Source organism: Rattus rattus, chromosome 9 (genome assembly GCF_011064425.1).
Source record: "Rattus rattus isolate New Zealand chromosome 9, Rrattus_CSIRO_v1, whole genome shotgun sequence".
Lineage (NCBI taxonomy): Eukaryota > Metazoa > Chordata > Mammalia > Rodentia > Muridae > Rattus > Rattus rattus.
In genome coordinates, this window is record NC_046162.1 from 40,142,803 (window position 1) to 40,169,993 (window position 27,191).

The following is a 27,191-nucleotide window of genomic DNA, read 5'->3' on the forward strand; positions in this document are numbered from 1 at the left end:
TCTACTGGAGTGGGTGTGGCGGGGGGGGGAGTTCTAAAACTGACATTGTATACTGACATTGTAACACAAACCTTATTTCCCAGCCCTTGGGAAGCAGAGGCCAGAGGAGCTCTGCAAGCTTTTTTCTTTCTTTCTTTCTTCTTTTCTTCCTTCCTTCCTTTCTTTCTTTCTCCCCCCCCCCCCCCGGAGCTGGGGACCGAACCCAGGGCCTTGCGCTTGCTAGGCAAGTGCTCTGCCACTGAGTTGAATCCCCAACCCCTCTTTCTTTCTCTTAAGATTTAGTTAATTATATATAAGTACACTGTAGCTGTCTTCAGACACAGCAAAAGAGGGCATCAGATTCCATTACAGATGGTTGTGAGCCACCATGTGGTTGCTGGGAATTGAACTCAGGACCTCTGGAAGAGCAGTCAGTGCTCTTAACCGCTGAGCCACCTCTCCAGCCCCTCTGCAAGCTTTTGATCAGCCTGATCTACATACCAAGTTCCAGACCAGCTAAGGCTACATGAGATGAATGGGGGAGAGGGACCAGAGAAATCTCTTCAGAGCACTCCCTCCAGCAATAAGAGTTTGTGGGAACTGACGGGAGTCTCAACACAGAATTTACTTCAACATGGAGTCTGTCACAGAGAGCATGGAGGAGCCAGGTATCATAAATTGAGAATGTGAAGTCACAGCCCAGACAGTCTCTCCTACACAGAGCTGAAGGGAGGCTTGATCCTGACAGGCTGTGGGATCTGGCCTTTGAAAGAGTGACACCTCGCCCCATCATAAAGTGTCAGGTATGTGCTCTAATAGTTCTCTCTTTTAAAGTAATTTGTAGGCAGGCCTTGTAGTGCATGCCTGTGGTCTCAAAGTTCTCAGCCAGCTGAGGTAGGAGGATCAGGAGTTGGAGGTCAATTCTGACTTCTTTGTAAGTTTGAGGTCAGTCTGGGCTACATAAGGCTCTGTCTTAAAAAGAACGAGCAATGGGGCTGGAGAAATCACTCAGAGGTTACAAGCACTTGCTGCTCTTGTAGAAGACTCAATTCTGTTCCCAGCATCCACATGGGGCAGCTCCCAACAGCCTGTAAATCCAGCTCTGGGAATCAGACGATCAGAATCTGTGGCCTCCGTGGGTACGTGCAGTCAAGTGGTGCACACAGAAGCAGATAGACACATACACAGGTAAATGTAAAGAAAGGTATGTGATCGCAGCACTCAGGAGGCAGCAAGAAGGGAATCTCTGAGTTTCGGGATAGCCTGGTCTACATCGTTCCAAGACAGGCTGGTCTATGCAGAGAGATCCTGTCTCAGATAACCCTAAAAATGGAAATTTAAAAATTTAAATACATGCACTATATATATTTTTTTAAAAGAGGGAGGGGCAGGGAGGGGAAGAGCAAAGGTAAACTGAGGCAGTCAGTCCTCTAGTCTTTTTATCAGTCTGGACTCACTGTTCCATTGCTTACCACCCACATCTTTTCTTCATCCAGGTTTCCTGTTTATTAACATTTTCTACAATCAGAGAGGACAAAGGGAAAAAGAAAGTTCCAGGGGAGCAGAATCTGGCCCAGGCCCTGTTTCTCTCCTTAAGGACATGTCCTTCCAAAAGAAAGGCATTCTGTTTCCAGCCCACGCAGACCTAAACTTTTTCTCATCACGTGCAAGGTCAGAGCCAGTCGGCAGCCCAGTAATGCGATCACCAGGGCCAGCCTCCAGACCCACCCAAGCTGAGCCCGGTGACAACAAGGTTAGCCTGCGACACAGCAACCACAAAACCCAGAACCACTGCAGGCTGCACTTGTGGTTTGTTGACAGGGACGCTTGGGAACAGCCCCTCTGCAGAGGTGAGCAGGGGACTCTTGGGAAGGGGCTATGCGGGAAGGGTAGGACATATCCAAGTCCCCCTTAGCGATCAGCCTGTCCTCTCCCGTCCTCCACAGGTGAAGTGTGTCTGGACTGTTCTCTACCTGGTCCTCAAAGAGCCAGCACCACCTGCCGGTGTCTGCACCTTCTATCCCCTCCATAACCGTTGCTTTTCTCAAAACTGACGTCGTTCTAACGAACTGGGTCCTCTGCTAAAGCCTGTGGGGTGGAACAGTTCCGGAAAGGGAAGTGAAACTGAAAGAGACCGCTGGGAGGCAGGACTGGGAAGAACTGCCACTCTAGGTCTCTGGAAGGATGTGTGGGGTGTGGGCTAAGCAGCCAGATCAAAGCGCCTCCAGGCTCCTCCAGGAGGACATACAGTGGCTTCAGGTTTCAGACAGTCGGTGTGTCCAGTAGTCCTAGAAGGTCACCCACCAAAGCTAGCAGTGGACAAGTGGTTTGCAGGGTGGCCCTAGAGGCCTTTGGTTCTTAAGCTGGACAAGACAGGATGCTGTGGCTTGTGAGTTGCTGTCAGTTTTGCTTGTAAAATTCCAAACAGATGTCTCTGGCTGAGGCAGAGAGATCAAGTCAGTTTGATAAAATAAATGCAAGAGAGGGCGCGCTTCCACTTTTACCAAGCAAGCCACCAGCAGGAAGGAAAGGGGTAGAAGCGTTCAGCCACAAGCGCTCCGCACATTCTGGAAGGAAAACAAAGCAAAACACACAAGACTTTCCTTATTTTGCGCTTCCTGCGTGTGGGCTACCTGCCCAGCTTGTGTTTTGTGCTTTAATGCCACTGTAAACACAACAGGCAAGCACTGTGATTTTTAAAATTGTATGAGGGATAGAACGCAGGGCCTTACCGGTGCCAGACCCGTGCCAGACCCGTGCCAGACCCGTGCCAGACCCGTGCTTTCCCATCGAGCTACACCCCTGTCTTGGTTGCATTTAACTTGATTTTGAGACGAGGAGGTTTGGCCAAGTTGTCCAGGATGACTGTGAACTTGTGATCTACCCACTTCGGCATCCAGCGCGGCTGGGATTGCAGAAGCTGCCAGAGCTCTTTAAGGACTGCAGCACCGTGGGGGAGGGGACACTGCCCAAGCGGAGTCTCACCTCCTGGGAACCTTTCGTCTCATTCAGTATCACTATGAGCCACCTTTCCATCTGCCTTTTCACAAACCAGGGCCGATGATGCTCTCCTCTCGCGAGCCTTCTGCAGAAAAGTGCTCATCTGGGCTGCTGCGCCTGAGGCTGGTGACTGGAGGGCTTTTCCCCTAGGATGCAAACAGTTAGGGGTGGGCGGAGCCTTGACAGTTGCTGACTCCCATCTCTCCGCCTGTGAAATAGAATTCCTAAAGAACATGGAGCTTGTAGGAAAATGTTAAGAATCCTGGCTTCCTCCAGAGGCCTTGTAGGGTTTGGAATGAGTCATTTAAAAACATTATTTCTGTTAGCATGTACAGGTGTGGATATGCACGCCTGCCTGCGTGCAGGTCGCTGTCACACCAGAAGAGGGCACCAGATGCCAGGACAGATGGTTGTGAGCCACCGTGTGGCTGCTGAGAATTGAACTCAGGACCTTTGGAAGAGCAGTCAGTGCTCTTAACCACTGAGCCATCTCTCCAGCACCGTCCTACTATGCCTTTAAGGCAAGGTGTCCACGCTAACTGGAAGCCAGGCAAGCCCTACTCGCCTTACTAGCAAGCCCATAAATACCCAGGGTTCAGTGTACGGCAGCAAAAAGCTTATTGGCCATGCCTGCATTTTCAGGTGGCTTCTAGGGATTTGAACTCGGGTCCTCTTGCTTAAGCAACAGGTCCCCTTACCCGCTGAATGGTCTTCCCAGCCCAGAAGCAAGTCACCACTGCTGTCTTCGTCTGTCTCTTGAGTTACAAAACAGAGGCAGGAGGAGCAGATGACCATGAGGTCTGGATCTAGTTTTAGATGTGGGTTTGTTTGTTTGTTTGTTTGACATTGATTTTGTTTGTTTGTTTCTCTGAGAGGGTTTCATGTGGCCCGCACTGCCTCAACCTCATTAGGGTAAGGCTAGTTTTGAATTCCTGACTCTTCCCACTCTTCCTGGCAAGTGTTGAGAGGCTAGCCCTAACCTACTACACACATCTTGTTTTTGTTTTATTAGACAGGATGCCAGTCCTGCCTGACCTGGGAGATACTGTAGATCCCAAGCTTGAAACTCTTCCAGCTCTGCCCACTTCAGCCGGACTCCAAGCAGACAGCTACACCAGCAAAGTTGGTTGAGACTGGTTTTTTGTTTTCTTATCCTAGAAGAGTTCCTGGGGCCAGGTGTGATGGCACACACCTGTGATCACGGCTTTCGGGCTGCGAGGAGGAGATCATAATCCTGGGTCACATTAGAGAGACCCTGCTGCAAAGACAAAGCAAGCTGGGCGTGGTACCGCTCACACCGCTCACTGCTCACCTATGGCCCTGGCCCTGTACGTGGAGGCAGAGGAGTTAGTACAAAATCAGTAAGTCAGGGGCTGGAGAGACAGCTCGGTGGTTCAGGGCTCTTGCTGCACTTGCAGAGGACCTGAGCTTTGTAGCATTCACAATGGGCAGCTCACAACTGCTTTTAATTCCAGCCCCAGAGGAATCCAACGCCCTCCTCACAGACACTGTGTTTACATATAAAAGCTACACGCCCATACCCATGCACAGGCATGAATAATTAAAAAATAAAGCTAAGCATGGTGGAGCATGCTTTTTTTTCCCCCAAATCTACTTTTATTTATTTACTCTCCATTAGTTTAAATCTGGGATGGGTACAGCATCACACGGATTCTGTGTCCAGAGCCCTTGCAGGAAGGTTGCTTCGGAATGTGGCTTGAACCATGCCACTGTTTCCATGGGCCTGAGTTACTTTCCCCAGATCACTCTGGTTTGGTTTGGTTTGCCTTCAGGAGTCACTGTATTGTTTTTTGCTTTGTACACATAAGCACAGCTCTTGCCTAAGTAGAACTCAGTACTCAGTTTCATCTCAAGCATAAACGCCTTCAATGGAGCACGCTTTTTTAATCCCAGCACTTGAGAGGCAAAGGCAGGCAGATCTCTAAGGTTGAGGCCAGCCTGGTCTGCAGAGTGAGTTCCAGGACGGCCGGGGCTGCACAGAGAAGTCCTGTCTCAAAACTGACCAACCAAACAAACTTAAAAAAAATTAAAATAATATAAGATGTTTACAAAGAAGTAAAACTTCAGAGTGTCTCAGTAAAGGCACTTGTGATCAAGCCTGAGAGCCCGAGTTTCATCCCCAGAATCACACAGTAGAAAGAGAAGACTGACTCCTAGAGGTTGCCTTCTGAACCCCACGTGTGTGTTATGGCCTGCATGTGAGCACACCCACAAATAAGCTAATTAAAATATAATAAAACATTTTAATATAAATGATAGCCATCGGGCTGGAGAGATGGCTCAGAGGTTAATAGCCGAGCCCTGACTGCTCTTCCAGAGGTCCTGAGTTCAATTCCCAGCAACCACATGGTGGCTCACAACCATCTGTAATGGGATCTGATGCCCTCTTCTGGTGTGTCTGAAGACAGCTACAGTGTACTCATATCCATAAAATAAATAAATCTTTAAAAAAAAGGATAGCCATCATATAAGGACAATACACATACATAAGCCACGGCGAAGAGAAACTACCAAACTAGACCACTCTGTGGGCACAATGGAAGATTTATTGGGGCTCAAAGTGGGGCAGAGAGAGGAACAATATGGTGCTAAGGCAAGCAGATTATATATGTGTGTATGTGTGTGTGTGTGTGTGTGTGTGTATGTATGTATGTATGTATGTATGTGTATGTATATATTAATGTGTGTGTTTGTGTATGTATGTGTATGTATGGTATGTATGTATGTATGTGTGTGTATGGTATGTATGTGTGTATGTAAGTATGTATGTGTGTGTGTGTATGTCAGCAGGCTGGGGGTCTGAGCTGATACAGGCTGTCAAGATCTACATCCCTTACCTAAGTTAGTTGACCTTTGGGGGAAGGTTAAGGGAGTTCCTGAATGGGTATGAGTGGTTTCTTTTTTTTTTTTTTTTCTTTTTTTTTTTTTTCAGAGCTGGGGACTGAACCCAGGGCCTTGTGCTTGCTAGGCAAGTGCTCTACCACTGAGCTAAATCCCCAACCCCTGAGTGGTTTCTAACAAACAGGAACCCCTTAAGAATTCTGCTTTTTGGGGCTGGAGAGATGGCTCAGCGATTAAGAGCACTGACTGCTCTCCAGAGTTCCTGAGTTCAATTCCCAGCAACCACATGGCGGCTCACATGCCCTCTTCTGGTGTGTCCGACCTCTACAGTGTACTCATATTCATAAAATAAAAGAAGAAAAGAAAAAGAATTCTGCTTTTCTAGTAAATGGGACCCGCCCCCTTAGGCTTATTTACCCAATGACAATCCTTCTGTTTATCCAGCCAGGGTCCTTCTGTTTAGGTCAATGTCATCAGCAGTGTCATCTGGGGAGGTGACAGGATATAAAAGATATTCATCTTCCACACAGATCACCCAGGAACCTTGAATCTGAAAGACAATCTGGAAAAATTGGTCCATAGATAACCTCAATACAATACTGTCTCCACTCTGCCCACCTTTTGTTTTGTTTTTGAGATAGACTTTCTCTGTGAGCCCTGGTTGTTCTGAAACTCATTCTATAGACCAGACTGGCCTTGCACTCAGAACTCTGCCGCCTCTGCCCCCTGAGTACTGGAATTAAAGGTGTGTGCCACCACTGCCCAGCTAGTATTTAGATTCTTGAGGTAAAATTTATCTAAATTGGGTCTGTTTGGTTTTTGTTTGTTGAAATAAGCCAGCACAGCTCCTACCATCTGCTTCCCACAGACCAATGCTGAAAAGCATTAAATTTGGAAAAATAGTGCAAGCCAAGTTCTCTTTAAGGGAGAATCAGTTCATCATTATACCAGAGAGCTTGTTTTTTAGTGCATATTATTGTCTTGTTTTCTCTTCCCGAACACGTCCCTGATAGTAAATGCAACTCACTCTTCTGAACACTGTATCATCCAGAAGAGTTACCTAATTCTATTTTGTAAGAGAGGAACAAGGAATGGCTCTCTTTTCTTTAAATTCGAAGGGTCTTGTATGTTCCAGTGTGGCCTCAAATCTGATATCAGCTGATGCTAACCTTGAAGGTCTTTCATTTATTTATTTATCTTAATGTGTGTGGGCATGCGTGAGAGTGTGGATGTGCGGGAGAACAGCCTCATCTTATCCAACACAGGGTTTCTCTTGTCACTCACAACTGGATGTATACTCTAGGCTAGCTAGAGTATACGTGAGCTTCTGGGGACTCCACTCCCTGCCTCTGGGGTTACAGATGTGCACAGATATGCACTGTTGTATCTAGCTTTTACCTGGTTCCTTCTGCCTGTTTCCTGAGTCCTGGAATTACAGGCATTTGCCACTGCACCCAATTTATGCAATACAAGGAATGGGAACCAGGGCTTCTGGCACCAGTCCCTAGAACTGCATCTCCAGCCCCGATTTGCAACACTGTTTGGACAAAATGATGACGTCAGAGAGCATGTTGTTTGCTAGGGTACCACACCTTAGTGCACTGTTCATGGCCAGCGTGCTGACCTCCCTCTGACCATCCAGTCTGTGATACTCATTCCTGCCTTCAAGCCATCCTGTACTTTCTCAGAGGATGTGAGCACCAGATTCAAGTTCTGCCATTAAATTTCTGTCAAATTTGAGTCGAACTTGGATTTTCCTGGGGCCTCCTATTTAACCCCTAGTCCATGTGATTTCCATGAAAAGAATTCAGATATGCACTGGCCTACAGAAGACAGAATTCATAATAGTCAATCAAGACACTCTGGAGGGCAGAGCAGACTTGGATGCTTTTTTTTTTTTTTCTTTTTCTTTTTTTCGGAGCTGGGGACCGAACCCAGGGCCTTGTGTTTGCTAGGCAAGCGCTCTACCACTGAGCTAAATCCCCAACCCCAGATTTGGATGCTTTAAAGATGGAGAACAGACAATGCAAGAGACCACTGTGCCAGTGGACATCTTCAGGAGGCACTTTATTTCTCTCTCTCCCCTTTTTAAAGATGTATTCATTTATTTCATGTGTATGAGTGCTCTATCTGCGTGTACAACTGCAGGCCAGAAGAGAGAATCAGAACTCACTATAGATGGCTGTGAGCTGTCCTGTGGTTGCTGGGAATTGAACTCAGGATCTCTGGAAGAGCAGTCAGTGCTCTTAACCCCTGAGCCATCTCTCCAGCCCTTTATTCTATTTCTTAAAGTCCTTAGACAGGGCCTCTTTCCTGACCAGGTGATTAACAGACCCACTTGGATTAACTCTTTTTTTTTTTTTTTTTTTTAATGTATGTGAGTACACCATCACTGTCTTCAGACACACCAGAAGAGGGCATCGGATCCCATTACAGAGAGCTGTGAACTACCATGTGGTTGCTGGGAATTGAACTCAGGACCTCTGGAAGAGTAGTCAGTGCTCTTAACCGTTAAACCATGTCTCCAGCCCTTGGATTAACTCTTAAGGGAGGGAACAAGGATGTTTGTTCCTTCGCAGGAAGCTGCTGGCTAGATGATAATGTTCGGATCTCTTTTATTAATCCATTTATTTAGTGTGCGTATAAGGGTGAGTGCATGCGTGCGTGTGGTCAGAGGAATTGGAATTGGTTCTCTCCGTTCAGCTTGCTTTGAGGCAAGCTCTCTCTTCTCTTTCTGTTATTCAACTTCCCGCAGAGTCTCCTATCTCTAGTTGTCTATCTCTGCCCCTCATCTTACCTCCAAGTGCTGAGATTAAAGACTGGAGCCTTCACGTGGCTGACATCAAAATCGGGTTGGATCCTGCCTAGCAAATGCTGACCCACTGAGCCGGCTCCCAGCCTCATGTCAGGACCTTTTAGGCATTGCCAACGCCTCACCTGCACGCAGAGCAAAGGTCAGGATCCTGCTGTTTGAGCTTGTGCTTTCACAAGCTGCGGACTGCGGACTGCGAGGATGGAATTCCCTGCAGACCTCTGTGATGCTGCTCTCTTACCAGCTACCACACACAAGAGCAGCCTAAAGTATCTTCCAGCTTTCGGATTAGGGAGGCCTCAGAGGTAGAGAAAGGGGAGGGGCGGGGCTGGAGAGATGACTCAGCAGTTCAGACCTCGAGCTGCTCTTCCTGAGGACAGGAGCTCAGTTTCCAATAACCCCCATCAGGTGGTTCACAACCTCCTAGCATTTAACGTTTCAGTGGATCCGATGTTCTCTTCTGGCCGCTAAGGGTACACACGGACACGGACACACACACACTGAATTTTGAGACAGTGTTTCCCTACAGAGCCCTGGTTGGCTTGGAGCTCAGAGATACTCTCACCGCACATTCTGCTGCTTCCTGAGTGCTGTGATTAAAGGCGTGCATTGCCACCCTGAGCCCAACTGAAAAAAAAATTGCTTTGTTTTTGTTTTTCGAGACAGGGTTTCTCTGTGTAGCCCTGGTTATCCTAGACCTTGCTCTGTAGACCAGGCTGGCCTCGAACTCACTGATCAACAGTACCTCAGAGAGTCAGTTGGCTCCTAACTGTAACTTAAATGCTATGATAACCTCTCCCCGCCCCGGCTCCCTCTCTTGGACTGTCCGTCGCCACACACTTAGAACCTCTAGTCCTTTCAATGGATGTTTTCGACTTTGTTAGATTCTGACAGGAGAAACCCTGGTGCTGGTTTCTGTGTGGGCTTAGTTCTCCAAACATAATGGTCTCCAGTTCCATCCATCTTTAGGACTTTTCCTGGCATTGTACGGACAAGTACTGTTCTGTTAGATATCTCAGTTTTGATTTGTCCATTCGCTGTTGGTGAACAATGAAGTTGCCCCTCCCTCCCTCCCTTCCTTGTGAGTATGAAGATTAAATTCAGAGCTCCTAAAAAATAAATAAATAAATAAATAAATAAATAAATAAATAAATATTCAGAGCTCCTAAGCAGGGGAAATCCTCTATCACTGAGCAACATCGCACCTCTTTTTATTAAAAAAAAAAAAAAAAAAGTTTTTCTAGACTAAAATAATTTTATTTTAACTCACAAATAAAACATCGTACAGCTGGCTCAAGGAAGCCAAATACTTGGACAGCCCAACTTTACAAATCTCGGTGAACCCCACAGTGGACATGGCCTTGCATGGCCACTTAAGCAATGGAGCGAGCGGTTAGGGACCAGAGGGTAAGTCCAGGGTTTACACCACATCCACCACCAATCAGGTTCTTAGCTCATCAGAAAGTAAGCACTTTTCCATTTCTTCAGTTTGAATTTCTTGGTCAGGTTAACCCTGCATTCGAACGTCTACACTGTCTCAGCACCCAGCACTCGTGCCCCAGAGCATGAACTCACGCATGAGTGCAGGTGTGTGCAGGTGTGCACCCTTGGAGATCACAAGGCATTGGATCCCTTGGAGCTGGATTTACAGGTGTTTGTGGGATGCCTGGCTCATTACATGGGTTCCAGGGTCAAAAGCGCTAGGCTTCATGATTGTGTCATGATTGTGCCACAAGTACTCTAACCGCTGAGCCATCTCTCCAGCCCCTCCACACTTTCATTATACATTCCATGTCCTAGGTATTATGAATAGAGTAGCAATGGGTAGGGGCATGTGAACATCTCTATGACAGAGTTTGGTGGTTTGAATGAGAATGGTCCCCATGGGCTCATATATTTGTAACCTTGGTCCCCAGTGGAACTGTTTGGGAAGGATTAGGAGTGACCTTGTTGGAGGAGGCATATCACTGGGGGTGGGCAACTCGCAGATCAGATGTGAGCTCTCAGCGTCTTCTCCAGCACCATCCCTGCCTGCCTTCTGCCATATCCCTCCCATGGTGACCTGAGTTAACCCCTCTGAAACTGTAAGCAAGCCCCAATTAAATATTTTATTTTACAAGTTGCCTTGGCCATGGTGTCTCCTCACAATAGTAGCACACTAGTTAAGATACAGTATATAGAGCCTTGTGTGTATCTGCCAGGAGAGATTTGACTGGCTCACACGTTACTTCCATTTTTGCTTTGTTTTGTTTTAGTTTTGCTTGCTGGGATTAAAGGTGTGCATCAACTGAGGTGCAAGGTCCATTTTTTTTTTCTTTTTCTTTTTTTCTTTTTTTTTTTTTTTTTTGAGCTGGGGACTGAACCCAGGGCCTTGCGCTTGCTAGGCAAGTGCTCTACCACTGAGCTAAATCCCCAACACAAGGTCCATTTTTAATGTCCGAGACGCGTCTGTGCTCATTTCTGTGATGGCTGGGCAAGTTTCAATCCCTCTGTGAGTGTCTGAGATCCCCTTCTCCTGGGTCTTTGCCAGCACTTGTTATCTTTCAGATAAGAAACATGCTTGCAAGGGGTAGGACACATACTTTGAGTTCCAGCCCAGGGGAAGTGGAAACAGAAGAATCCGGACTTCAAGGTCATCCTCAGTCACCTGGTGAGGCTAGCTGAGACTCCATGAGACCAGGTCTCAAATGAATAAATAAATAAATAAATAAGCCACTCTTACAACATGAAGTGAAACACTGTAATTTGTTTATTGATTCCAGGTTGACCCAGTAAAAGCAAAGTGTATTACAATTCCATATAGTGTCTTGGTCATACCCATCCACAAGTTTCTCCATCTTTCTGTTTGCAGTTCAGGGTTTTTGTTGTTTTAAAAGGTTTTACGGTTGGGGATTTAGCTCAGTGGTAGAGCACTTGCCTAGCAAGCGCAAGGCCCTGGGTTCGGTCCCCAGCTCCGAAAAAAAAGAAAAAAAAAAAAAAAGTTTTTACTTCTGTGTATGTGTATGCATCTGTGTGTGGATATGCATGTGTGTGTGTGCGTGTGTGTATGCCTGTGTGTGTGTGTATATGCATGTGTGTATGAGTGTGTGCGTATGTATGTGTGTGTATATGTGTGTATGTGTGTGTATGTGTGTGTATGCGTGTGTGTGTGTGTGTGTGTGTGTATGTGTGTGTGTGTGTGTGTGTGTGTGTGTGTGTGTGTGTGTGTGTGTGTGTGTGTGTGTGTGTGTGTGTATGTGTGTGTGTGTGTGTGTGTGTGTGTGTATGTGTGTGTGTGTGTGCGTGTGTGTGTGTATGTATGTGTGTGTGTATGTGTGTGTGTGTGTGTGTGTGTGTGTGTGTGTGTGTGTGTGTGTGTGTGTGTGTGTGTGTGTGATTGTGTGTGCCTGTGTGTGTATGTGTGTGTATGTGTGTGTATGTGTGTGTATGTGTGTGTATGTGTGTGTATGTGCGTGTATGTGTGGATATGCATGTGTGTATGCATGTGTGTATGTGTGTGTGTGCATGTGTGTATGTGAGTGTGTGTGTGTGTGTGTGTGCCTGTGGAAGTCAGAAATGTGTCAGATCCTTTGTAGCTGGAGTTAGCATCAGTTATGATCCATGTGCTGTGGGCACCAGGAACCAAACTAGTCCTCTGTACAGCAGTATTTGCTTACAGCATTGGGTCGTCCATCTCTCCTACCTCTTTCGATTCTCTTAAATTACTTTCTTTCTTTCTTTGATGTGAGGAAAAGGGGAGAGAGAGAGAGAGAGAGAGAGAGAGAGAGAGAGAGAGAGAGAGAGAGAGAGAGAGAGAGTGTTTTAGAAGTCCATTCTCTTCTCTCTTCTCCCACCATGTGGGTCCGGGTGATAACTGAACTCTCCAGACCCTTGAACTCACAATGATCTTCCTTCCCTCCTCTACTCCCTGAGTTGTGGGAACCGCCACCCTTGCCTCATAAGCCAGTTTTTAGATATAGGATTTCATATATAGGGTTTCATATACAGGATTGTGTTAGAGAACAAAAATCTCAATATGTGCAATGGAGGCAGGCATGTGGCGCGCGCGCGCACATGCGCGTGCGCGCGCACACAGACACACACACAGACACACACACAGACACACACACATGGGAAAACATCTGCCTACACAGAACAAATAAAAACAGTATAGAAAGAAGCACAGTGGGGGTGTGGTGCAGTGTACACACTGTGGATGTAGAACACCTGTGCATATAAAACAAACTTAAAAATAATAAATAGAAGAACAGCTGGAGAGATGGCTCAGTGGTTAAGAGCACTGACTGCTCTTCCAGAGGTCCTGAGTTCAAATCCCAGCAACCATATGGTGGCTCACAACCTTCCATAATGAGATCTGATGCCCTTTTCTGGTGTGTCTGATGACAGCTACAGTGTACTCATATATAATAAATAAATTAATTAAAAAATACAGTGGAATATTGATTTAATTCCAAGAACAGGAGGGTTAAAGTGGGATTGTCCAGGGACTGAGGAGACAGTGGAGATAAAACCACTTTCTACAGAAGCAGGAGGACCTGAACATGAAGTCACAGACAAGCAGGCGCAGTGATATGGGTCTGTAATTCCAGCACGCCTATAATGAGATGGGAGGCAGAGACAGGAGGATGCCAGCACTGTGGTGAACAGAGGAACACTGAGGTTGCCCTCTGACCTCACACATGCACCCATACTCACACACACACCAAAAATGTCTTTCACCATCTTCTGAACTACATGGGCACCAGGCATAACATGTAGGCAAAACATGCACACACATAAAATAAATAATTCTAAAAACCAAAAACCTGGATTTCAGTTGCACCCCACAGAAAGCTTCCAGAGAGTAGGCTGCATCTCCATGGAAACGCATAATGGCAAGACAGATTATCTTCGATGGCAGTCACTACATTCACACAGCTGAATCAAACTTATCTTGACACAAAGGTCTCCTGTAGCTCAGGCTGGCCTCAAGCTCCCTAAGTAACTGAGGATGACCTGGAACAACCAGTCCTCCCCCTTAAAACCATGTATGTGATCTAACTCAAAGTTCAGCCTCCTCTGTGTACAGTGAAACCCAGTCTGGGCCACTTGAGATGGTACACACATGGAATCCCAGTACTTTGGAGGCTGAGTCCAGAGATTTTTTCTTTTTTTTTTCTTTTTCTTTTTTTCAGAGCTGGGGACCGAATCCAGGGCCTTGTACTTGCTAGGCAAGCGCTCTACCACTGAGCTAAATCCCCAACCCTATTTTTTTTTTCAAAGATTTATTTATTTATTTATTTATTTATTTATTTATTCTATAGAAGTACACTGTAGCTGTCTTCAGACACACCAGAAGAGGGCATCGGATCCCATTACAGATGGTTGTGAGCCACCATGTGGTTGCTGGGAATTGAACTCAGGACCTCCGGAAGAGCATCCCTGAGCATGAAACCCTGGGTTTGACTCCCAACACTTGGGAGACAACGGCAGAAGGCTCAGAAGTTCAAAGTCAAGTTTAATGCTGGCTTGGACTGCAAAACTCTGCATCAAAGCCAATGCTTCACAAACCCTTGGTAAGCCACATAATGAGCAGAGGCAGCTGCCTCAGGTTTGGACCAAGGCTTCAGCTCTGGAGTGTTCAAGAGTGCCAGAGGCTTCCTTGTGGTACAGATATGAGTCTGCCAGGTCCTTTCATCCCTGCCTGGCACCTTCACTGAAGAACTTCTCAAGGGCAGGGGACAAGCAGGCCCAGCAGCCTATCCCACCCCAGGCATCCTGAACTCCATCTTCTGTCATACACTGCCCCACCTGCAACCCCAGCTGAAGCTGGGATTCAGATGCCTCGGGCTCTGGCCTACTGTGGGGTCATTCACAGTGAGTGTCAACTGCTTCCAAACACCGAGGACAAGCATGGTCTCCTTTCTCCAGTCTCGCAGCTGCTCTGCATCTGTCTAGAGCAAGAGAAACCAAGCATGACAGCTAAAAGAGTACAGTTAAACATCATCCAAAACGGAAAGCCCGGGCTCCGTGGTGAAGAGCCCTGACTGCTCTTCCAGAGGTCCTGAGTTCAATTCCCAGCAACCACATGGTGGCTCACAACCATCTGTAATGGGATCTGATGCCCTCTTCTGGCGTGTCTGAAGACAGAGACAGTGTACTCACATAAATAAAATAAATAAATCTTAAAAAATATTTTTAAAAACAAAACAAAACAAACAGGCTACTCAGTAGGACAGCCAAGGGAAAATCAAGGAAAGGCCTTGCAGCCACGAGGGCCTTGCAGCCATGAGGGCCTTGCAGCCATGAGGGCCTTGCAGCCACGAGGGCCTTGCAGCATGCCCTAATTGTCCTCGGTATGACACTTCCCAGAGAACAACCATCAGAGACACTAACGGAATGGAGTAGAAGCAGCAAGAAGTGCCATAAAGAAAAATAGGGGTTGGGGATTTAGCTCAGTGGTAGGCGCTTGCCTAGCAAGCAAAGGCCCTGGGTTCGGTCCCCAGCTCCAGAAAAAAAAAAAAAAAAAAAAAAAAAAAAAAAATAGGGTGTGTTGGGACCTGAACCTTGGTCCTCTGCAAGAGCAGCCGGTGCTCTCAACTGCTGAGCCATCCCTCAAAATCAGCTGCGTATGAAACTGCGCCTTCAGCGTCAGGAGACCTCACACTCCTCGTCTCTGCCTCTTCCTCACGCTTCCTTTCTGCCTCTCCCTAGTGATTTGCTGCTAATTTGTTTCTCCAGGATAAATTCTAGGATCAGTTTGTCTGGTGCCAGCCTCGACTTCCTCCACTGTCCGCTCTCCAGCTGCATGTGGTAAAGACTCTGAAACCTGTACTTTATCTTCCAGATGACAGGAGACACGGAAAGCCCAAGACGCCATGAGAAGTCCAACCAGGTAAGCACCTGCCCTCCCGCTGTGCTAGTTAGGGGGTACTGGGGCTCCATATTCTTCTGTTCTTTTGTTATTTGAGACAAGGTCAGTCTACATGGCCTTAGCTGGCCTGGAACTCACTATATAGAGCAGGCTGGCCTTGAACTCAGAGATCTATCTGCTCGACCTGCCTCTGCCTCCTGGGTGCTAGAATTAAAGTTATGTATCACCATGCCCTGATTCTATTTCTTTTTTAAGATTTATTTATATATAAGTACACTGTCACTGTCTTCAGACACACCAGAAGAGGGCATCGGATCCCATTGCAGATGGCTGTGAGCCACCATGTGGCTGCTGGGAATTGAACTCAGGACCTCTGGAAGAGCAGTCAGTGCTCTTAACCACTGAGCCATCTCTCCAGCCCTCTATTATGTTTCTTATATACTCCAAGGCTTTAAGGATGGCTGCTCCAAAATGACATTCTAATTTTAGTGACTAGACAGAGTGCACCATGTTCCAAATCAATTTATGGCTACAGAAGGACTCCGTTGTGTGTGGGACACATTGAGTGGCAAAGACTTCTTTGCCAAGAGGCCTGATGACACACATGGCACAGCTGCTAAAAGCCTTTCCTATCCAGATCCGGGCAGCAACATTGCTCAACCTTTTTGATGTATTTGGGGCAATCTTCTTCCCTCCTCCAACCTAAAGTCTAATTTTCATAAGCACACCCAGAGAGAGTCAAAAACCCTGGTAGGGAAGGGCCTTCCACAGACTTGGGAAAGGTCAGCAGCCTGCTCGCAGCAGGAGCCTGACGGGCCTGACATTCTCAATTCCTACAGAAAGGACACATCTGGGACTCCATGAGGAGGACAGCTCTCATCCTGGGCTCGGGGCTGCTCTTGTTGGCTGCCTTCTGGAACTCAGTCACATGGTGAGTATGCTCCCTCCAGACCTGCGCGGTGAGAGGCACAGCATGGAAGAGCTGGCTTCCCAGTCTTGTCTCCTTCCAAGGTATCCTCAGAGATTTTGGGGTGCTTCTGGTGACTTTTGGCAGACCCGGTGGGAGACACTGCTGTCTACATTTGAAGGCAACGAGTGGATCCTGTACATTATAGGTGAGGTTCCAGCTGGAGGGCTGTGTTGGGCACCACATTTGTTCTTTTCCCACACTACATCATCATCATCATCATCATCATATTTACTTCATGTGCATGTGAAGGACCGGCATGAGCTTACCTTAGCACACATGTGGTAGTCAGAGGACAACATGCAGAAATTGGTTCTCTCCTTCCACCATATAGCTCTGGGGAATTGAACTCAGGTTACCAGTCTTAGCTGCAAGCTCCTTTGTCTGCTGCTCTATGCTATGGGCCCAATCTGCTCTTTTGTAGTTTTTTTTCACACGGGGTCTCATTATGCAGCCCTGGCTGGCCCGGAACTCAGAGATCCTCCTCCTGCCTCTGCTTTCTGAGTGTTAGGATCATAGCACACACCACTACCTGCCCAACCTGCAACCTGCTGTTTTTTTTTTTTTTTAACCAAGGTTTTCTTTTTTTTTTTTTTTTTTGGAGCTGAGGACCAACCCAGGGCCTTGCGCTTGCAAGGCAAGTGCTCTACCACTGAGCTAAATCCCCAACCCCTTAACCAAGGTTGTAATTGAATACTCGTAGTCATCTTGCCACATGGACAACAGTATTTCAATTTGCCAGGTCTGTTGTATCACATGAAAGACTCGTCTCTTGCTAACAGACAGACTTCTTTAAATGTTTCCTTGTATTAAAAAAAAAAATACTATTGATGTGCTTTATGTGTGCGCGTGCCTGAGTGCACCGTGTTCAGGAGCTGGGGGGTCAGAAGAGGGTATTGGCTTCCCTGGAACTAGATTTACAAATGGTTGTGAACCACCATGGACAGGGATTCAACCCTAGATCTCTGCAAGAGCAGCCAGTGCTCTTTTTTTTTTTTTTGGTTCTTTTTTTTCGGAGCTGGGGACCGAACCCAGGGCCTTGCGATTCCTAGGCAAGCGCTCTACCACTGAGCTAAATCCCCAACCCCGCAGCCAGTGCTCTTAACCACTGAACCCTCCCACCCCTGCCCCACTTTAGGTTTCCTTGTGCTTTTTATTTGTGTGTGTGTGTGTGTGTGTGTGTGTGTGTGTGTGTGTCTGACTGTCTGCTTTGAGGCAGGGTTTCTCTGTGTAGCCTTGGCTGTTCTGGAACTTTGCTCTATACACTAGGCTGACCTCAGATCCAGAGATTTGCGTGCCTCTGTCTCCCAAGTGCTGGGATCACAGCAGTGCAGCACCACCACCTGGCTTTTCTTGTTAGCTTTTCTGTGAACAGCTAAGCTTGTGTCAGCTTTTCTTTTTTTTTTTTTCTTTTTTTTTTTTTTCGAGCTGGGGATCGAACCCAGGGCCTTGCGCTTGCTAGGCAAGCGCTCTACCACTGAGCTAAATCCCCAACCCTTGTGTCAGCTTTTCTATGAACAAACCCATGTGTACTTGCTTTCTGTCTATTTCACTTCAGAGTCTATCCAACTGTCCTGCAGAATGGATCTACCAGAGGTCTCCTCACACTGGTTAAGTCCTTCCTGTGCCCCTCCTACCCCAGACACTGTATTCGATGAGGCAGGAAAGGACTAGAGGACAGGTATAGAGACAGAGGTCAGTGAAGCAGTGTCCTTGTTCCTCCGAATTTCCAATCTTCTAGTAAGAGGTCACTGTGCAGTTAACACCACTGTGTCCCTTGGATGACTGCCATCGGTCATCCAGTGACATGAGAAGCGGGATGTGACACAAAGAGCCCAGATGAAGTGTATCTCGGTAAGTATTTTTTTTTTATTTTTATTTATTATTGTGTGTGGTGTGGCCGGGGACATGCATATGCCACATTATGTGTGTGGAGGTCAGCAGATGACTTGGCAGTAACTGCTCTCTGCACTTCTACATGGTTTGTGGGGTGAGGCTCAGCTCCTCAGGCTGATTCAGTAAGACCATTACCCACTGAGCCACCCTGCCGGCTCTATTTTCCTTCTTCTTGGCATAGGGTTTCATGTATCCCAGTATGTCCCAGAATGTGGCTGAGGACGACCATTGACCGTCTGAGCCTCCTGCTTTTGCTCAGTATTTCCTATGATGTTTTCTACAGCATAGGCGTTGGGAAGTGATAGACGGGGTGGTCAGGTGCCATCAGCAACCAAGTAGGAACACTTGTGAGGGGAAAGGGACGTGTCACCACTACTTGTGCTGAGAGGGTACACCAGCAACACCTGTTATCCTAGCAGGTGGCTGAGGCAAGAGGATTGCTGAGAGTTTGGGATCTACTGGGGACTATTCAGTGGGTTTCAAACTGGTCTGGGAGAGACTGAGACCCTTTTTCAAAACAAGTAAAAAAAAATACCCAAAACCTCAGGTGTGGTGGTACAGACCTTTAATCCCAGGATTTGAGAGGCAGAGGCAGTGGGCAATATATTGTTCAAGACAGCCTGGTCTACATAGCCAGCCAGGACTACACAGTGAGACCGTCACTCACCTGTCACACACACACACACACACACACGGTGCAAAGGGGACAGAGACAGACAGACAAGACAGAACAAATACAGACACGTAGTGACTTGTTCAGGTTCCATAGCTAGGACTTGAACAGTGCGTCACCGGCAGGAGACAGATCCATGTGCCTGTTCATTTTCCTTTCTGGTGAGCCACTGTGGTACCTGGGGTTGCTCTAAGTCCCTTTGCTCTCTGCCTCAGGTGTTGTCCTCGTGCCAGGGCTGTGCTTCTGGGGCTTCAATGGCCTTCTACTGATGGTGGACAGAACAGGAAAACCCACCTTCATCTCCCGCTACCGCATCCAACTTGACAAGAATGAGCCAGTAAGTGTCCCTGCATCTCTTAGTGCTAGGAATGCAGGACTAACATTGGGGCAAGTCGAAGACATCATTGAGGTGACCTGAATTCAGAAGGTAAGAGAAGGGAGCTAGGGGTATACTTGGTTGGTAGAGAGCTTGTCTATCCCAAAAGAAGGGTTCCATCCCTAACGCACACGTGAGGGTGCACAGCTATAATCCAAGCACTCTGGAAGTAGAGGCAGGAGGATTAGAAAGTCAAGGCTATCCTTGGCTACATAGGAAGTTTGAATGTAGCCTGGGCTACATGAGACCCTATCTAAAAAGAAGGGGCCATCTAAAAGGCGGTTCAGCAACTGCAGTCAAGCTGGAAGACTTGAGTTTCATCCCCAGAACCCACACAGTAGATGGAGACAACCAACTCTATTTACACTGTTCTCCAGATGCACACCAGGGCACAAAGATACACACACACACACACACACACACACACGGGGGGGGGGTGCGGGGGGGAGCTTCTCAGCCAGTGATCAGTCTAGAACAATGTACTGATGTACTGGTCTCCTGATTCCCAGCCCAGGCTGCCCCATGACATATCAGGAAGATAAATCACTGCCTCAGCCAAGACTTGCCGGTCTCAGAGATAGCAGCATGCTATCCATGGTACTGAGACCACGGATCTGAAACCAGACATTCCTGTCTCAAGCAGGGTCACCCACAATATGCCAGGTGTTGGTACAGACTCTAAATGTAGTTGTTTTTAGCCTTCCCCTCCCTCTTTCCCCCCTCCCCCGACAGGGTTCTCTGTGTAGACCAGGCTGGCCTCGAACTCATGGAGATCCACTTGCCTATGCCACCCGAGGCCTGAGGTTAAAGGAGAGCCTCCTAGCCTCCTTAGTCATCCATTGCAACCAGTAGTGTGAGCCGGTTAAGGGAGGAACAGCGCTCGCTTCTGAGCAGCTCCACGTGCTTACTGTAGGGATTGAATCACCACAATGCAGCCTGAACTTGCCTTCCTGGTACTCTGACAACCTGAGAGACAGCCTTCCCTTACACACAGGGCAGAGGAGGATTCTGAAAACAAGCTATTCTATAGCTCCACCCAAACCCTGTCCTGACAATCAGCTCCTAACCTGCCCAGGTGCCTGCATGAGTCACCGCTGCTCTCAAGGCTGTCTGCCCAGCCTGGCACCAAAGGCAGGATGGGAAAAAAGAAGTCTTGATAGAGTCTTCTGAAATGGTCTTCTCCTGAGATGACAGCTACCAGACAGTTGGGAGGGTTTCCTCCTGCCCACCCTGAAAGAACACAGACTGGAGGCCTTTGTGTCAGTATTTGGTCTAAGGCATCTGATGATTGTCATGGTTCAGATGGGGCTTTGCCATGGTCCCTGAGATAAACCAGAGATAGACTAGAACCTCTTTTTTTCTCTTCTTCCATTCCAAACAGGGTCTCATGTAGCCCAGGCTGGCCTCCAACTTGCTATGTAGCTGAGGATGACCTTGAACTCCTGATCTTCCTTCCACCTCACACTGGGTTGGGGGTCATACTACAGCTCCAAGGATACCAAGAAGGCACTCTACCCACTGAGCCATGTCCCGGCCCACCCTGGGGGTTTCCAGCTCCAGAGTATCACCAGGCCACAGCTCTGTCTTTTTTCTCCCCCCAGAACTGAGGACTGAACCTAGAACCTTGTGCTTGCTAGGCAAGTGCTCTACCACTGAGCTAAATCCCCAACCGCTAGGCCTTAGTTCTGAATATCATGTATTACCTAGAAACCTTTCCATCACTAGTGAGCAGTAAGGTTATGTTGGGGCCTCTCCCAGAAGCCAAGGTCTGCAGGTGAGTGACCAGTTCAAGTTTCAACTTTCCAGGCTACAGAGGCAGAGCTTAACCCATGAAACTCCAAGGCCAGCAACCTGAGCTTCAGACTGAGGACACAGGAAGGACCCTGGGACCACCTAGTCCCTGGCTAGCTGTAGGACAAGCTGACTTCAGAAGGACCCAGGACCCCACTGCAGTGGATGCTGATGTGTGCCGTGCCAGCATTCTTTGGATTTTTTTTTTTTTTTCTTTCCCAGAGCTGGGGACCGAACCCAGGGCCTTGCATTTGCTAGGGAAGCGCTCTACCACTGAGCTAAATCCCCAACCCCGCATTCTTTGGATCTTAGCCTGCCCACACAGCCACTCTTCTCATCTCCTTGCCTATGCACACCTCTCCTCTCTCAACACCTCCTTTCTGACCTGGCTTCTACCACATTGAGGAAATGAAAGCAAGACCCACCCGCGGCTCTCAGCACTCCTGTCTCACTCCTTCGTTCCTTTTGGTCCACATCTGTGCCTGCCACTTCTGCCTCCTGTCCTTCCTACCCCAGGAAATGGTCTCAGCTTCTTCATTCTTCCCTCCTTCCCACCTCCCCTCTCTCCCACAACACAGCTTCACTTTGCACGATCATGTAAATGCTTTAATTGTTCCATCTCTAAAAAACAAAACACAAACCTGGCTGGGTGTGGTGGCACACAGCTGGAATCCCAGCATTTGAAAGGAAGGCAGGAGGACCAATAAGGACTGCAAGTGACTATTTCTTTAGATGGGTGTTCTGCCTGCAGGTATGTCTGTGTACATTTTGTATACAGTGCCCACAGAGAAGAGGATGTCAGGTTGACAGTTGCGAGCTGCCATGTGCATGCTGAGAATCAAGCTGGGTTACCTGGGAAGAGCCTGTGCTCTTCACCACTGAGTCCTCTCTCTAACCGCCAAGAATGTTTCAAAAACCAAAACCAAAACCAGACCTTGGCCCCACTTCACACAGGCACCCCCCCCCCATTATACTCACTTTTTTTTTTTTTTTTTTTTTGGTTCTTTTTTTTCGAGCTGGGGACCGAACCCAGGGCCTTGCACTTCCTAGGTAAGCGCTCTACCACTGAGCTAAATCCCCAGCCCCCATTATACTCACTTTTAAGGCAAAGCCCTCTGACATCTATGTAGTCTCTCAGAGCTGTCTATATTGTCTCAGCCATCTATGCAGCGTCTTAAAACAGTCTCTGTCCTTGTTCTCATCTGTCTCTTTTTCCAAACATTTACTAGTAAGAAAGTTTTAACCATACAGACAGAAATGTAGGACAAATATACGAGACTCGTCTACAGACTAACTTATTCATTTAAATACTCTACAATCTATAGCTTTTCCCTGAACTGTTCCAGGCGTGAGACACTGGAGGAGCACTGTCCTTTCTAAGTCTCTTTCCCATAAGGAAGTTGCTTCCTTCCTGTTTCTGTAGCCCAGTCATACCAGTGCCTAATTTTCAGGCCATATATTCCTGGCAGGTTTCTTGTAGCCACAAGGGCACTTGTGGAGGCTGGGAGCCCAAAGGTTGATAACCAAAGAGACTATTTAGCCTTTCCTTTTGGGACAAGTTTGTCTGTTCAGCCTCACTAGATTGGCCCCAAGCAGAGGAAGCTGAGGGAGGTGGAGGCCTACCCATGCTGGCCTCAAATCCACGTAGAGGCTTTGTTCACTTTGTAAACCTAGGGCAGGACAGCCTGCTCTCAGGTCACAGATCTCTCCTGGAATCCTTTAAGATGACTGAGCATCTGTTTCTCTGTTTAACTGTATTTGGCTGTGTAAAGTACTGTGGGACAGAATTAGGCAGTGATGGACGCTGGCCCACAGAACCTATGCTCTGGTGGGAACATTGCCAGACTGAGGACTACCCCAGTCACCCCCAGAAACCCACCCTAAAAGTGGGAAAAATAGGTGGAAACCTATTTTTCACATGCTCCTCCCTGTTCTGTCCTCTGGCAGGTAGACCCTGTGAAGCTGCGTCAGTCTATCTGCACAGTTATCTTCAACCAGAGCGTCATCTCTTTCCCCATGCTGGTCATCTTCTATCCTTTCTTAAAGTGGACGGGAGACCCCTGCTGTCGAGAGCTGCCAACCTTCCACTGGATCCTAGTGGAGCTGGTCCTTTTCACCCTTGTACAGGAAATCTTGTTCTACTACTCACATCGGTGAGCTCCCTACATGCAGTCAGCCCCACATTGGGACAGCTCCCTCATCGGCAAACTGTGGTCTCTATTCTCAGGCCATACCCAGTAACTGCCAGAGACAAAACTGATTCTCCAACTTGAAACAATGCCCAGTGAAAAAATAAGCTGTATGTATGGGAGAGAGGGCTCCCATCCGCTTCCTGCTAGTCCTTTCTGGGCGTCAGTTTGCTTCACCACTGCAGTTGTCAGGCAATGTTAAGCCAGCCTCATCATCCACAATGAGACTGACTGGAGGAGGGCAAGGAGTAGTTGCCCGCACCTCAGATGGGGACCACATTCCCACCCTGGCTTTCTGATGATCTGCTTAGGATGAAGGGAAAAGGGGGGTTGACAGTTACCAATTATCTTTCCAGGCTCTTTCACCACCCAAAGTTGTTCAAGAAAGTTCACAAGAAACATCATGAATGGACAACACCCATTGGTTTGATCTCAATATACGCCGACCCTATAGAACATGTGGTAAATACAGCTCCTAAGGCTCCAGAAACAGAGGCCGAAGCTTCCCTGCCCTGCTTTCTTCTCTTCCTCCCCCTCTTCCTCCTCTCTCCCACCCCTCAGTGAATAGCCTCCATCTCTTGGCTGTGCCAGGTACCCAGTGTCCATTACCATAGTCTTCCCAACAACCTCTTACATGCTGATTCTGTTCAAGGAGGAGGTGAAGCTAAGCGAGTGTGTCCCATTACAAACTGAGGCAACCAATCTCCCTGCAGCATCATGCAGGGCAGAGTGAACACCCAGCTGGGTCCCTCCATCTCCTGGAACCCTCCTTTCTCTTGCAGGTTTCCAACATGTTGCCAGTTATGGTGGGTCCTCTAGCAATGGGCTCTCACTTGTCCTCTATTACCGTGTGGTTATCCCTGGTTCTCATCGTCAGCTCGATCACCCACTGTGGCTACCACTTACCCTTCCTGCCTTCACCTGAGTTCCATGACTACCACCATCTCAAGTAAGCCAACAGCATCCTTGCTCGTCTCAGGAGACGGTGGTGTTTATCACCTTGATCTTTTCCTTTTTTTCCTGACACCAGGTTCTTCCTGCAGTTGTGAATTTTAATCATTATTTAGGATCTGGACCTTCTGAATCTTGGGAGCCTTGAATCTTCTCCTCAGAACCCATGTACATAAAAACCTGACACACTGAATGAAGCATCTTAGTTTTGAGACAGGGTTTCTCTATGTAGTTCTGGCTGTCCTAAAACTTAATATATGAGACCTTGCTGGTCTCAAACTCAGACATCTGCCTGCCTCTGCCTCCTGAGTGCTGGGATTAAATGTGCCACACTGCAACTGGCCTTACCCAGGCTTTTCCTGGGTCACCAGACACACTTAGAACACAGGCTCTTGGGTACCATTCTAAACTCACCAGTCGAAATACACAGTGCACAGCGGGATCCTGCCTCCTAAGGTCTTCCATGGTGTTTTGATGCAGGGAGCCTCTCAGCCTACCACAACAGCATAGGCCAGGTATGCTTGAAGTTCTAACTTCTGCACACCAGAATCACACAGTAAAAGCAGGTAGGGAGGTCCCAGAGAGATGGCTTAGCAGTTGAAGTGCTTGCTGCAGCAGCGGAATGGTGGCAAGCCTTTAATCCCAGGACCTGGCAGGTGGGTGGGCTCCATGTGGAGTTAACTGGTCTGGGAGAGTTCCAGGCCAGCCAGGCCTATACCGTGAGATTTCAGCACTCACATAATTGTCAACTTGTTCTGTGCTTACTCAGCACAGGGGACAGAGTCAGGATAGCTGGTGTTTACTGGCTACTAGCTTTAGCCAAAAAGGAGAACTCCAGGTGTAGGAAGAAAGGAGTGTGGGTGAGGTGAAGGACACTGACATTCCAGTTGATCTGTGTGTAGTCACACACACAGAAAGGGGGCTGGTAGGTACTCACCTAGCATGTGCAAGGCCCACGGCCCAATTCTCCAGTTTAAAAACCATCACAGAGTGGCTCACAATTTTAAATACCATCACTGTGGAAGCTGAGGCAGAAGCAGTGCTACAAGTTCAAAGCTAGCTACACATAGTGAGCTTTGGTTCACTAACAGCGGGCTAGAGAAATCCCTCAGTGATTAAGAGCACTGTCTGCTCTTCCAGAGGTCCTGAGTTCAAATCCTAACAACCACATGGTGGTTCACAACCATCTGCAATGAGATCTGATGCCCTCTTCTGGGGTGTCTCAAGACAGCTACAGTATTAGTTATATATAATAAACAAATCTTTTAAAAATCACCATCAAACAGAACCCTTCAAAGGAATACCCCAGGCTCTACAGATATAGCTGGGAAACATGGTGGGTGGTGTTACCTACGGGAGAGGAGGACAGAAAAATGAGAGACTCAGAACTTCCCACCAGTGTTAGCTGGTTAATTTTCTTCCTTCCTTCAGGTTCAACCAGTGCTATGGGGTGCTGGGTGTGATGGACCACCTGCATGGGACTGATGTTATGTTTAAGCAGACCAAGGCTTATGAGAGACATGTCATTCTGTTGGGCTTCACCCCACTCTCAGAAAGCATCCCTGATCCTCCAAAGAAGACAGGAAGTGCACTTGGACCATCCGGCCCACTCCCTCATCAGTAGACAGCCTGGGGCCATGCTGCCCTTAACAATTTGCTTCCCTTGGCCACCATACTCTAAGGTTATTATAGGCTCCAGGCTTCCCCCAAATTACTTCTCATGTCACTTAGGATTTAGCGAAGAACTATTTAAGCTGGAGGCTAGCCAGACGAGACAAATCACTGAGTCAGGGTGAATCCCCTAGTCCTCTGCTCCACTCCCATACAACTCCCCTGTGGCCTAGGCAGGATACAGAGAATGGGGTGCTGTTGGATTGACTCCAAAAGCTTTTCTCATACTCAAAGCCAAGGTATTCTGGAACAGTCACAGGTCAGATGCTAGATGTGGTCCCTGCTTCCTATCAAGAGAACTTGACTTACTTTTGCTCTCCACAGACACAAGTCCCTTAGAAGAAACAATGACAAACTACAGCAGCTTTTTATTAGGACGTGCACCCCAACTCCTGTGCAATCTGGGGCTCAGGTCCAGGACCATTCATGTTAGGGAGGATCTAAGTCAGTTACTCTCTAAATCCAAACCAGTCTTCTACCAACAACGAGTCTCAGAAAACATTACCAAAGGGCAGGCCATCTCTTCCAGATGTCTCAGGGAGAACTATAGCAGGAGAGTTTCTCCAGAAAAAACGTTACCAGGCCCCACCCTGGCAGCACATGGTTAAGAATCCTGAGGTCTTAGGAACTTGGCATTTAGGTTGGATCTGGGAGGCTGCCACCATTACCATTTGTTAAGTTCCAGCACAACTGTGTTGATCTAACATTTTCAGTTCAAGTTAGTCAACAAAACTCCCTACTTTATCTTCTATAAAATAACCCAGCTGGGTACAGTGGTTTGCACTGTAGTTCCAGCTGCTTGGGGTTTAGGCCTAGTTTAAAGTTGGCCTGGACAACAGAGCAAAACCTCAAGATCTGATGGACCAGCTGGCAACTGAGGACCTTGCAGCCTTCCCTCACCTTCAAGTGCCAGCCTACCTGCCTCAATCCCACCATCGTCACTGGCCGGTAGCTATTCCCTTCTTCACGAGCATCAGAAACGCTCTCTGCAGCAGTATCAAGTCAGACAAACAGGTCCTGTGCAGTATTGTCCTGGTACATGGCCCACAAGGCATGAATATTGGTGACTAAGGCCTTAATGTCTCCACAAAACAAACAAAAGCAGCATGTAATAAAGTCTGTTTAACTCCAGTAGATTGTGTTGTCACCGGCCTCCCCCGAACACTTGGGG

The 27,191-nt window shown here is 47.7% G+C and overlaps 1 protein-coding gene across 1 annotated transcript; it reads left to right on the forward strand.

Moving 5' to 3' along the window:
- Window positions 1-1,724: 1,724 nt before the first annotated feature.
- Faxdc2 (fatty acid hydroxylase domain containing 2) lies at window positions 1,725-26,616 on the forward strand. The gene is made up of 8 exons (XM_032913830.1): window positions 1,725-1,829; window positions 16,346-16,437; window positions 16,518-16,621; window positions 19,258-19,379; window positions 23,157-23,362; window positions 23,755-23,860; window positions 24,181-24,347; window positions 25,781-26,616. Exons 2-8 carry the CDS (start codon window positions 16,367-16,369, stop codon window positions 25,971-25,973), a joined length of 969 nt encoding a protein of 322 aa, XP_032769721.1. The 5' UTR covers window positions 1,725-1,829; window positions 16,346-16,366; the 3' UTR covers window positions 25,974-26,616.
- Window positions 26,617-27,191: the final 575 nt, after the last annotated feature.

Coding starts and splice junctions, on each gene's coding strand:
- Faxdc2 (XM_032913830.1), top strand. CDS start 16,367: ATGAGGAGGACAGCTCTCATCCTGGGCTCGGGGCTGCTCTTGTTGGCT. Junction 16,438..16,517: donor TTCTGGAACTCAGTCACATG/GTGAGTATGCTC, acceptor TCTCCTTCCAAG/GTATCCTCAGAGATTTTGGG. Junction 24,348..25,780: donor CATGACTACCACCATCTCAA/GTAAGCCAACAG, acceptor TCCTTCCTTCAG/GTTCAACCAGTGCTATGGGG.